At 32.6% G+C, this 13,889-nt stretch overlaps 1 protein-coding gene across 5 annotated transcripts in view; it reads right to left on the bottom strand.

The window, feature by feature from the left end:
- Positions 1-1,642: 1,642 nt before the first annotated feature.
- PPP1R12A (protein phosphatase 1 regulatory subunit 12A) overlaps positions 1,643-13,889 on the bottom strand; it is a 129,325-nt gene continuing 117,078 nt past the window's right edge. For all 5 annotated transcript variants that reach the window (XM_072973334.1, XM_072973335.1, XM_072973336.1 and 2 more), the window contains 4 exons: positions 12,694-12,798; positions 9,368-9,415; positions 6,393-6,443; positions 1,643-3,870 (listed from right to left, as the gene is read on the bottom strand). In XM_072973334.1, the coding sequence (XP_072829435.1) occupies positions 3,784-3,870; positions 6,393-6,443; positions 9,368-9,415; positions 12,694-12,798 (291 nt within the window). In that variant the 3' untranslated portion in view covers positions 1,643-3,783. The remainder of the gene's footprint in view (positions 3,871-6,392; positions 6,444-9,367; positions 9,416-12,693; positions 12,799-13,889) is intronic.

The raw sequence follows: 13,889 nt of genomic DNA, 5'->3' as shown, positions 1-13,889 counted from the left end.
AAAGCTTACTTCTAATAAACTTTAGAAAACTTGTAATAAAATTTCAACTTAGAGTAATAAGCCAGAATTATTTATCTTATTATAGAATTATGTCATCTTATTACAGAATTTTAAACTCCTGACTCCTATGTTTTAAAATTTATTACTTTGTCATCTGGTCATTTTGTAGGCATGGAACAGCAATATGACACTATGCCACTTACCTAAGAAAGCACACTGTTGTTTCAAAGCACATAACCTCAGAGGACCTTTCCAAAATCGAAGTCAAGAAATGTATTTAGCTACTTAGAGATATACAATAAAATAGCAAAATAAATACTTCATTCCACATCCAATCCTTTTTGGACAACAGCTCTCATATGTACATTACCTCTGCTGGACATGCACACTCAGACACACAGAGACTACCCACAGTGTAAAACATGGAACGTCCCAGAAAAGATTGCTTATCAGCCAGCTTTCATCTTTGCAACCAAAGGTTTTCTCTAGCAAGATATGGCTAATGGATAGTTAATAATTAAGAGTTTGCTCTGTGTGTATTCTGCTTATAATGACTAAGTGAAGGACAACCTATAAGGCTATTATTTCCTATGGGAAATACATGGCCCTAGTTTGGAGAGAATTTGGCCTCTGGGTATGTTCTTACAACACTCAGTGAGTATTGACACTGGGAGTCATGATTGTTTCAGACGAGGCAGGAAAGACTGAGTGGTAATAAACCTTTAAGCAAAAGAATAAAGTAGTCTACTGGATTAGTGAATATCTACTTTACTTTTTAATATGAATATTCTCCTAGATAATTCTAGCTGCTCTGAATTTGGTTTTAAGAATTTGGATGTGAAATTCTTTTTTTTGTACGGAGGACAAACAACAGTAATCTCTCTCAGTCTGTGAGCATGCAAAGGAAAAGTACTGTAAGTAGAAACAAGAGAATTCAATTCTAGTATTAATTTAGTTAAACACAGGCTTACTACGAGTCTTCTACCGAAGTCCCCAAACTGAAAGTGCCTCTTACCTAGTTACAGATGTGTAGGAGATTAGGGTTGAACCTTGGACAAATGTAGACTGGAGAATGATCTAACAGTTTACATTTCAGTGGAATATTATCTTTATATGTATTTTCAAGACAATGTCTGCAACTAAGAAAAAGCACAGGGTTAATTTAGAAACCACGGGGCGGGAGGGGATAGCTCAAGTGATAGAGCACATGCTTATAGCATGCACGAGGTCCTAGGTTCAATCTCCAGGAATTCCTCTAAAAATAAAAAAGTAAATGAATAGAAACCAGAGAATGTTTAGGTAACTGAGATCTCATGCTACAAAGCTACTATCTTGAAACTCACTCTTACCATTATTTCTTACCCACTTATTATCATAAAAAAACTAGTTCTCAGATTCTGCATACAGACCGCTTTATGTAAAATATATAAACATTTGTCCAAATTGGTATACAGATTGCATAAATATGGCAATTAAGGTTGCATTTACAGATGTGCACGTACAATGTTGTGCAAATTACCACAATATTACAATTTCAAAAATTATTCCAATTAGAATCCAAGTAAAGCAATTAGTGAAAAAACACCCATGCAGAATTTAAGTATCTCAGAACAAAATTTTAAATGTCTTCAGTAAAAGTTCACACATTTAAAATAGTTTTATTCATTTTATTTGTATATGTCAAAATACATTTTTATTTCCAAAATAGTGGGTTTTGCAACTAGTTTCATGCAGAAACAAGGTCTGCTCAATACTACCAATAAAATCAATATAGCACAGTAGCTGTTCAGTTTTAGATACAAAGAATAAATAACCTAAATACAAAACACTAAATATTAGAAACACGTATTTAATCATTCTTCACAGGCATCCAAACTTCACAAATATAATCCTTAGCATGCCTAACTGCTGGGCACCAGAACATGTTGCAGTCACTCAAACTGGTCAATTATCTGTATATTTTACGTCCACATAAGACCATGGAAATTCTCTATAGTCAGACCCACCATTCATACAGTTCAAATATAACCAAAAATAAAATTCCCACAACTATCCTTGTACCTTTAAAAATCAAGAATCCTGAGCTTGGTAGTAAGAGCATAACCTTATATCTTCATAAAACCAATCAAGAGAGAGAGGACTTAAAATCCTGCTTACCAAAACACCCTTTCCCAACCCCAAAGTAATCTAAAATAGGCAGTAGAACACAATGACCTTTTAAAATGAAGGGGTACAAATTCACATTTAATATAGTATACAATACAATCAATAATACAATTAGCTACTATAAGCTTTACAATGTACAATTTATTCAAATGGCTGAACTGTTCAGTGGTTAAGGAGACAGTTATGTGCCAGTAAGATAGAGAGTATTTTTTGCATGGTTTAATGAAAATATAAAAGCTATTTGTCCAAATAAAAGCCATCTTCACTATGTACTTGGTTTTGCTTTTTTTTTTTTTAAAAAAGGCCACTGAAATGTATAAAATGGTCTGAACATGATGGTGGTATCAAAGTCAATGCCTCTTCACATGGCAATAACAGTGCATTTAACGTTAACTCATGGTTAAGTCTGCAAATGACTTCATAGCATTACTTTGGCTAGCACAACAGTTTTAGACAGCACTCAGATAAATATAGGTACGTGAAATGTGAAGCAATTATCTTATGCAACTTTAATTATGGTTGAATACTATCAAATGAAAACTGCAAATAAAAGTAAAAGCATTTTACAGTAGAAAACTTTTTTAAAGATAGGGCTCCACATAATGTGTTACTTTAAAAGTCTTTATATCACATTGTTAGCAAACTTTGTTTTTAACACTATCATGGAGTAGCCTACTTTGCGTTAACAGACAGTTGAAATAAGAAAATAGTCAAGCATGCCATGTGGTGGTCTAAAAATCAAAACAATACACTTATTTATATATACAGTATCACTCAGTACCTGCTAAAATGAATGTGAAGATTACAGAATCTAACATCTTATACTACAATAATAAAAAACAAACAAAAACAAAAAAGTGACCAATGAAGGCAGAAAATAGGACTTAAGAATCTAATCTCAATCGACGTTAAAGCATTCATATAAGGAGTAAATGCATATTGCACAAACAGTGAAAGCAAATGTTCCACCAAGCAATTCAGTTCCAGGTGGGGGACAACACAGCATTAGCCCAATACATGACAATGATCTCAGAAAAGCAAGTGTTCTTTTCTGTAAATGAGAAGGGTGTGAGAACATACAAGAGTCTGCCACATGAAGAGTTAGAAGGAAAAAATACAAACCCAAACTTAGATGTAAAGCAAAAAAAAAATTAAATATCGAAAAACTGGAAACTGTGGCACATCAAAAAATGCTGAATAACTGTCTTCTGTGAGAGCTGAAAGTTTTTGTTGACACAAAAGTATCTATGTACAACTAAGGCTTACTGGTTAAATATCTGAGGCATATCTGGCCTTGAACACTTTCCTTAGATGCTGGAGCTGTAAACAAGTTTTCTCAGTCATTAAAAAAAATCTTCTCAGCAGCTGCATTAACATGAAACAATGGTCTTGATACAAGGAAAAAAGAAAAAAGAAAAAAAGAAAAAAAAAAAAAGAAAGAAAGAAAGAAAGAAAGAAAAAAAAAACCCAGAAAATTAAACAAAACTCCTAGATAAGAGGGCATTTGGCAGGATATCCAAAGTGACAGTCTCCAAGGATTCTTCCCAGGCTTCCAGTGACTGTCACTTATGGTCCACTGGGTCACTAACACGTGCAATTCCATTACTTGCTGCTTTTTCATTTGGAAAGTTTGCTTATAACTCTGATCAAGGCCCCATTTTCATCCTTTAGCCTCTGGTTGTCTGCTTTTAGGTCTGGTAACATCTATGAGAGGAAAAATAGAAGAAAAGGTTTTAATTCAATAAAAAGAAAAAATATTACTCTTAATAAATGTTATACTTTTACCACAAGACACATGAACAAGCTTTGTCAGTTATATGTATTTCTAGTGCCTAAACATGTATCAGGAAGAAAGAAAGAAAAAAAAAAAAACAGAACAAAAACAAAACCCAATCTGTGAAGCTAATTAGTTTAATAAATGATGAAATGAAAGGTTTATTCTCCCAAAGTTATCAATTGAAATGTACTAAATCACTTGACAGTATGACTCACAAGCACACCATATTAGAGCAGCCAAAAAAATGAAGCCTGTTTTTGTTAGGATAGGCTTTTAAAGGGAGTTTCTGTCACACCTAAATTAAAGCCTTTTGCTTTATGTCAGACCTCAAACCATACTATTATTCCACAAGAAAGCTAGACTATTTAGGGAAGTTTTGAAGGAGTTAGACTTGTTCTAAATTATTAAAATTCCTGATTTACCTTGCACTAAGTTTAAGTACCTAGTACAAACTCTGACTCAAGATAGGTGCTCAATTAAACAGTAACAAAGCAATTATTACTATTATTAGAATAGGATAATGTAATTTATAAGTCAAAGTAGTAAGTCTGTACTTATGAAAATATCCAAGCATAGAAAAAATAACCAGTATTTGTAGTAACCAGAAAAACATACCCTCACATTCTCAAAACAAATCAATTTTTCTGTTTTACAGACAAATTGAAGGAGGGGGTGGAAATATAAGTTAACTGGATTTTCTACTAAGAATGATTTAAATTATATGTGCTCTGCCAGATTTGCTAGGAAATGGAATAGCTTATATTTTGGATATGAAAACATACTTTCCAAGATATTTAGTTTTCTTTGCTTAGCTTTCAAAATGTACTAAACTACTGAATTAGATAAAAGTAAAACTACCTTAAGCAAAATCTTTAAGAATAGTTTAATTCTATATATAACTAGTCAATACCAGTCAATTCTGACCTGTGCTCAGGATGTATGGATATAAATACAGTAACCTTAAGTTTATGTATTAGGCTACCTCTGTAATAAAAAATATTAACTAAGATGGTCAATTAATAGTGAATATTAACTAAGATGGTTCTGATGGAAGATGACATTATTTTGAAAAACACATATTCCAAGTTTAATCTTCAGTTTCAACATATGTTGATTCCATTTTAAGTATATTATACTGTTTATGTTCCACTTTCTCTCTAGTAAAGAATTTTAAATAGCTCTATTTTTAAGCCCTAAAATATTTGTAAAGCCAAAAACGTGCATAAGTTTTGCAACAGTGCAGACAAGTCTTTTATTTAAATGGTTAAATCATTCCCTCAGTTTATCATAGTTTCTCAGTTGCAAAATACAATTAGTGGCACTTTCTAACATTCTGAGAAGCCATGCATAATTAAACAGTTATATGATAAGCTCCAGACACAATGGCATTAATTTGTAAAAGTGAGCTCAAGACACGCTTACTAACACAAAAACACCTGCCTGGCTCTACCAAGAAGAAATGATGAAACTATAAATTATAGGTTCACAGACTGCAGTTGCCTACAGAACCCTGAGCGCTTGGCTACCACTCTTGTCAAGGCCCTATTCTCAGTCAGCAGTCGCTCATTTAACTCCCTCAGAGTCTGAATTTGCTTTATTTGGTGCAGATTCTGCAGGAATCAGAACATAAAGAAATAGAAAATAAAAAATAAGAAAGTGGAAAAAAGTACAATAAAAGTATAAAGAATCACAGGTAACAAATATAAGAAGAAAAAAATTAAGAATCTTAGAAGAATATTCCATGAAATTTACAAACATAAACAATGTAGCCCTAAAATTCCTTATCAAACAAAATCCAAAAAAATTTTCTCCAAAGCCATTTAATAATAATGTTCTAACAAGAAACCAAATAATTCAATGGTAAAAACACTTAAACCTTGAAATTCTAATTCTATGAGCACAATTTCCCATGCATTTAGTTCGTTAATTCATAACGTGATAGATATTTTATGCAAGACAACATAATAAGAGGTAATCAATTAACTATGTTTTTTTTTCCCCTGCAAAGAATACTCCTTCCAATATTCAAAACAAAGTTATCTTCACAGGTAATGCAGAGTTCAATAAAATATACCTCCGACTGTCCACTATTCTAACGTCCTTTATTTTCAAAGGAGAACATTTTTATAGTGATTCCCCCCTCCACCATTTACTTTCCAAGAAATAGAGTATGTGAAATGTAAAGAATAAATAAGAAATCCCAAATCTTATAGTAATTATTGTCTAACTTATTCTATACCTGAACATTAAAAGTGCCATAAAAATTGATTAACAAAAGATTTGAGTTTTAAATAATCTTCTAGCTCACCTAAACCTGGATATAGGAATAAAGAGAAGCACAGGATATAGATAATTCATAAACTGCATAAGCAGCTTTGAGAATAGTACAAACACAGCCTCTACAATAGCACTACACAATTGGAGTTCAAAAGCAGCATGGTTTACTTACTTTGAGCTCTTCTTCCATTTCAGATATTCTTCTTTCTAGAGCTCTTCGTTCCTAGATCAATTGAAAAGGTACTAGTATTAATTATATAATTATTATACCCTTACATTTTTTTCTCAAATGTGAAACAGTGACATTCTAGAATAAAAAATCAAATCAGGAGCAGTGTAGAAAAAGATGTGATGCCAGTGATGTGTAAAAAGCTTTCCAAAATTTGAGAGAAGTAAATACGAAGATCATTATTTTTATTACTTCCTATAAGCTCTTTGTTTACAGCTCTCACTTTCCGGTTAGATGCTACATAACATGTTCAAACTATTTTTCAGTTCATATTAAAACTTAGAGATAGAGTAAACCAATACTCAAGACAGGATTGTACAGAAAAGGGAAAACAAACAAAAAACCCCACAAAGATGCAATTATTCTATAGTGATAAGAAGCAGAAAAGCAAGAGCATACGTGCCTACAATATGTGTACTTCAAAATTTCAAAAGGATCTAAGAGAAGTCCATCTTGTCCACGCACAGTATTTACTGGTCATTATTCAATTGACTCTGCAGCTCTGTAGTTAGCATTAATGCAGTGAGTCTAATGAAGAAGCAACTGTAGCACTTATTTTAAACTACCTTGTTTCAAAGAGTGACAGGCAAAGGCAACATACATTATTGCAGTGTACAGTTTTATTTTCCCTTAAATAATAAGCATTCTAGGGTGTTACGCAAAAAGCAAGCAGCAGTAATTAATGTGCTGTAAAACTTTGGTTAGGTCATACCGCCCAGAAGATACTGACTCTTGCCGGTCACCTTTCAGATACAAATCATTTAAATTTAGTTTAATCACACTGAAACTATTTCCAAGACATTCTTTCCCAGATTAATACTTAATGTTAATATTTAGTAAAGCAATACATTTACTGTAAATGTTAACTTTTTCTGGGTATGTGATTTTACAAAATAGATGGAATCCTACTCATGGTCTTATAAATACTGTGTTATTTTATTATTAGCATTTAAACATTATTACACAGACAAAAATGTCATTTCTGATAAACAGGCCTTTCTTCCAGTTAATAGTACAGCCATGACAAATTCATAAAAACTATTGCTTTTCTCAAAATACTAGGACATATAGTACCATATCTGATCCTCGTAACATTGTGAAATATCAGGAACAGCATATTTCCTCCAACTGACAGGTTAACTCCCATCATCCCCAATTTTATTCCATGCTTTCGAGATTTTAACTATTTAGTGGTAAAGCAAGACAAGAACAGTATAATGAATCACCTTGTTCCCAAACTGACAACTGTTAAGTTGTAGGCAATTTCTCACATTTGACAAATAAACTTATTAGCATTAAAAAATGTGGTTAAGAGAAAAAAAATGCATTATCAAGTACTTAGCCCAGTGCCTGCTTGGTATGTAAGAGAGTGATGAATAAAAGTTAGCAATTATTAATACTATGATTACCAATGTCTGTTCAACTGAAAGTAGATTAGCTACTTTGTAATTTATCTGCATTTGACAGGTAGGAAATGGAGGTCAGGTGAGAATGTCAGAGTAAGAACATGTGAGTATTGTGTGTACAAAAGCCTAGGTGGGAAAAAAAAAAGGATAGAAATAAAAATATCACTTATCTCTGCATGATAGGATTATGAAGATTTTATTTTTATCTTTTGCTAAATTTCTGTGATAAACACATTACTTTCATATGAAAAATTAAATATTCTTAAAAATGTGTCTCAAGTAGTATTTTGATCAAGTATATGGTTATCTATGTCTTCCATCTCAACCATTAGTATGGATAATAGAGAAGTGAAAACATTACTATTTTTGTGTCTTGGATATAAAATTCAGTAAATTATATTGCGAAAGGAATAATAATCATTAAATTTAATAAAATAAGTGATTCTAATATTTTAGTAGTTACAAGTAAGATCAATAGTTTTTTAAATGGCCCAAAACAATGATTTTTAAAATCTGATGAAATCATAATGGAACTAGTAGTTATTATAAGCTTATATTTTAAAAAATGACACAGACATTAACTATGTTTATTTATATATTCTGCATTTTTATCATTTCTCTCCCTTTTTTTGGTCAAAAAGGTAAATTGCCTATTTTTAAAATGGAATGGAAGAAATTAATTCTTATACCAATTGTTCTTGATTATTTATTCTTTGATCTACAGATCATAGCTCCTCAGGATGTAATTTCTTCTCTGGCTGAAACCTTGCAAATCTAGCCGCTGCTCATTCGCACTGCAGATACTCAGAGCACTTTTCCTTTAACTTTGGATCATTTATACATCTTCAACTGCTCAGACTAAAGTTGTGGAGTTATAACTACGGCCACTGCCAGATCCTTGAGCAGTAATAACAATAAATGGAGAAAAATACGAGTGAATCTATCATAGCTGCATAAAAAATTGTAGAAAGACATAAAATGGTAAAAGGATTTTCTTGTAATCTTTTTTTGGTTTAAAATAGCCAACTTAAGTTAAATATTTAAACTCAAAATTAAGTATTATTTAATTATTTAAAAAGAATTAGAAACTTTGGTCCCCAGATCTTTAAAAACCTTATTTCAAGATGGAAGTATTTTAATTTTGTAAGGAATTAAACTAAATGTATATATGATTTTTTTAAGTATACTGCCACAGAAAATTAAAGGGAGAGAAAATATCAGATTCACTATCACAATGTGTACATTTTAGAATCAAGGCAAGATTTTTTTTATCCATTAAAAGAATACATGGTAATTAAATTTTATTTAACAATGAAATTTCACATATAGAGAGTTCCAATAGAACTCTATGAAGATAAGCTAGAAAACATTCATGATCAAATTAATATTAACTTAAACTAATTAAAACTTGCATCCTGAAGAAAAAGAAAACAAAAACAAAACATCTACCATTGCTTATACAAAACAATAATGGGGGAAAATGATTACTTATTCAAGTAGATGGACACTTACCCTTTTTTCCATTTCCAATAATGACCTATCAGCAAATCTTTCTTGTCTCTGCAAGGTAGTAAGAAATATAAAAGGGATGTAAGTGCAACAGAGATGGGGAAAAGGGGAGGACCACAGTAACTCTCCTCTGTGGTATTCAAAGAAATCACACTGTTCTGGTGGAGTAACACATAGGTGGGAGTAAAGAAAAAACAGGATTTGTATTGAAATAATGAAGAGGAATATAGAATGGTCTCCACAGCTCTTACGGTCTCTGTAACACTTTTCCTCACGTCTTCACAGTTTAGCTGGGGGTAAGAATGCGGAACGAAGCCCAAAACACCCTAGTTTCCCCTCTGATGCTCAAACTCTCTCCTTTCCTATACCACCAGGAAGAGTGGCTAAACTGAATACTCAGATTCCAGGACCCTGACTGCAATGTAGTTTGGACCTGGCTGTGTGACTCTTTGTTCACACAACAAAACCAGTAAAGTTCTTTTTTTTATGGTTGTGGTATATACAATTTTGAGATCTAATCATGGCCATCTAATCTGCTGTTTTAAATGATTTCATGTTTTTTTGTGCTAACTCTTTCTGGAAAAATAAGTTATGTATCCCAACTGCTTATTGTTAGAAATCAAATTCAGAATTTCAAATATGATATTTTCAGCTAATTCTGATACACTTTTGATGTTTCTAAATTTAAATTTATATTTTAATTGCTAGAAAAATAAAGCAAAGGATAATATGCCATTTGAGCAAGTGCAAATCAATAGTAAAAATGCTTAAAAGACTGGAAAATGTTAAAAAGATAGTCAAAAGCACCTGTACGAAATAAAAAATGTCTGGAACAATGTCAACACATATAAATTAATAAATTTTAGATGAAAAGTCAGCATTTTATTGGGGATTTTTAGTAGTTTTATAATTCACCCGCCAATTTCTTAGGTAAAATAACTTTAGTCAGTATTTTTGGTAAATATTCTAGTTAAAGCTTTTAAAATAACAATTAGTTAAGTCTGGTGAGCTGACATTTGACAAAATGATTAATTATTCATCATCTGGTTTCTAGTAAGTTAGTTTATTTCCCTCCCTTGGATTCTCTACAGGGAGGAGAGTGGGTGAGCTAAGGCAGGACTCAAGGATTCTACAGTCCTTGGCTAAATACTATCAAATAGACCTAAACTTCAAGATTAATTCCTAATGGAAGATAGATCCCTTGGAACAATTCCATGCAATTTCAAAACTCATGAATAGCTATGAAAGTAATATTTAAAAAAATCAGGCTGAAGGATTCACAGTAGACTTAAATGCTCAGGATAAATAAAGCTGAACAAAAGTTTAATGTTTATCAGTTTTACAAATTAAATTTAAATCTAAATTTCTGAAATGACATATTTATAGTATTTCCAACTAAGATATTAACTTTGAATACTTACTCAGTATCTCATACTCTGAAGTACCCTTCCCATTCTTAAGTATATTGGGCATGCTAAGGCAGAAGTTGTCATACTCTTTAATCTAGTGATTTATTTCTCTGGCCACAGTCAATGGGATCAGAAATTGGTACCTGACCCCAAAGCAGCTTGCTATATATAGCTGCCCCGTATCCTATGTATGAAATGGTCACTAATGGGACTAACACGCAGCACTAACAGGACTGCTCCACACTGACGATAACTGGCTAATTCTATCAGTTTCCCTCTCTTGTAGGTCTGAATGAGAAACATATAGGAAGAATTAGATGACAACAGGGTAGGCAGAAGAGCAGAGGAACAGAGGAGGCAGTAAGCAGTGGAAATACAGATTTAGATGAGCCGCTGTAATGATAGAACACTACAGTAGGGAGCAGAGGACAGTTTTATATAGAAAATTTATGACCAAATCTCTAGAGCTGAAACTATTTTCAGAGAACTAGTTATAATATTTTTATGTGTGGAGGCTCACTAAGCTACTAATGCAACTTGAATGATGACATTCCAGTTTACCAGGAAGCCTAAGGGTTAAATCAGCAAGTTTAAACTTGTGTGACATTCCTAGTTTTTATGACACCTATGAAATGTGTTCTTGTTCTGCAATGCTTCTGTGTGTATCTTGACAGTAAGCCCTCATTAACTGATGAAATCTAGAGTCTTCATAACCTTATAAGGTTAGTTTGATACCTGGAATTTTAGCATAGCTCCAGTGCACAGAGAACTGCTTCACAATGTAATAGCAGTTAACAACAACAGAAACGAACCTGGTAACAAACAAGTGTAAGTTCAACATAGAGAATTAACTTCAAAATTTATGAAAAAGAGAAGTGTGAAAGAATGAAGAATGCCCAACGAAAGTATGCAGTCTCATTTATAGAACTGGAGATGCCATTTTAGACCAGCGTTTCCAAACTAGATTCTGAGTTTACTGCAGAAATGTGTCTGTGTTAGAAAGTCTCATGTTAAAATGAAGTTTGTTTCTTTAACTCCCTAATAGTAGTAGGGGGACAATATAAGTGTGTATGGACTTTTCTGAAGTGTACAAAAAAAATAATAAACCATGCCCCCCCAAAAGAAAGGAAAAAAAGTTTGTTTCCTTAAAAATTACAGGACTCCTTAGAGCCTTTAACATATAAATAAACTCTGTAATATCTCTAAGATAAAGTATATAGTATTTCCCAAGTTTCTTGGATCACGAAGCTCTTTTTGTTTGTTTGTTTTGAATGAGGGAAGGAGGAGAAGGAGGAGGGAATGTGTCTAATTACTATCTCCCAGAACTACTGTTTTATGAAAAAAGAGCTTGGGAAACTTGCCTCATACACATCCTGGACCATATGTGGAAGGCTGGGAGTTCTGCTTGGCTATCCTAATTTTCTTGTCTAAGACTATCTCTGCTGGGTTGTTGCACAGAAGGAAGATAAAACAGGTTATGACTAAACTGGCTTATTCTAGCATTATTACATCAAATTAATTTTTTTGACCAAACAGGAAACATTCATAACAAATAAAAATCACAAAGAAATTTTATGGCTTTAAGAAGATTCTATACAGATGCTTTTATTGCCCTGCTACATCTCGTATGCTGGAAATAAGCATTTGAAATTCTTCACGTACCACAACATAAGTATTAAAAGGCTTAAAAACACTTTGACTTTCCACCGTAAGGCTATACGTCTATATTTTTAATTTACTTAAAAAAAGTAAATTATCAGTAAACAGTATTATCTTGATTCCTTCTTACTAACAAACAAATTATTATCAGTAACCAAACTTATGCCTACAACTAACACCAGAGAACATTTCACTGGAACTTTTAGATAGGATAAATCACAACCATTACTTTCAGAGTAACAAAGAGAAAAAGGTACAAACCTGGGTGGCCTTTTCCAATTGTAATTTAAGATCTGTCAGTTCCATATTTGTATCATGTAGCTGTGCTTTCAGCTTTTCATTTTCAGCTAGAATTTGTTCATAAAGCTATACAAATTAGGAAAGAAGAACAAATTACTTTTCTGCTTTCTTATTATTTTAAGAAAATTTCTCATTGATTACTTTGCAATATTAAAACCGACAAATTAATATAACATGAGTTATTAAGGAATGCATTAAAATATTTTAATGCTTTATGGCTTCAAAGCAAAATTTTTTAGTTATGCAGATGTGTTTCTCCCACAAAAACTCTTTAAATACTACTTTCAGTATTTAAAATGTATGACTTCACTGAAAAAATCCCGGCTTTACAGTTTCCATTAAAAAAAAATTCAGTTATCTGATAAAGAAGGACCACATATCTGCACAGCGACTATAGCTGGAGTTAAGGAGCCAGGGTGATCTTTATTTGGAGTCTGTGAGCTTTTCAGCCTACCATTTCCTCCTTAATTTCTGAGACTGAGATGGAGTTAACAGTTGCATTTATCGTTATACTTGTATTATTTTTAAAGGAAAGTGAAATATTTCTTGAACATTTCGTAACACTTGAATCTACTACTTCTTTGCCCCTCATCTCTATTACTACCACCATAGATGACTATAATCATCTCTTATCTAGACATTTCTATTACTAGAATTATTCTCCTGACCTCCCTTCTAAACTGTTTTATACACAACAGCAAGAGTTAGCTTTTTAAAAGGACAATTACATAATTTTCATATACCAACCATTCCTTTACCCCCATACACTAAAAACCTCTGAATGGCGCCCCAATGTTCTCCATATAAGGATATCCTTAAAACAGCCCGTAAGGCACTGTCCTAGCCTACACATCTGGCCATCACCCCCTGGGCTCTAGCAGCCACACTGAAAATTTAATTGCTTCAATGCATCACGTACACTCCCACCACCAGGCTGGTCTGTGTGCTTGCTTGCGGTTCCCTCCACCTGGAACACTTTTTTCTCCCATTTTTGCCAGTTAACTGCTAATCATCCTTCTGTTCTTGGCTGAAATTTTACTTCCTTAGGAGATCTATCCTTATGCCCTGTCACTTTCTTTTGTTACACACTTTTATAAAATGGTTTGTTTACTTCAGGATAATTGTTTCAATTTTTAAATTAAACATTTATTATTATG

Source organism: Vicugna pacos, chromosome 12 (assembly GCF_048564905.1).
Source record: "Vicugna pacos chromosome 12, VicPac4, whole genome shotgun sequence".
Classification (NCBI taxonomy): Eukaryota; Metazoa; Chordata; class Mammalia; order Artiodactyla; family Camelidae; genus Vicugna; species Vicugna pacos.
Note: the sequence above shows the minus strand (reverse complement) of the source record. Positions and strands in the feature narration are given on the sequence as shown.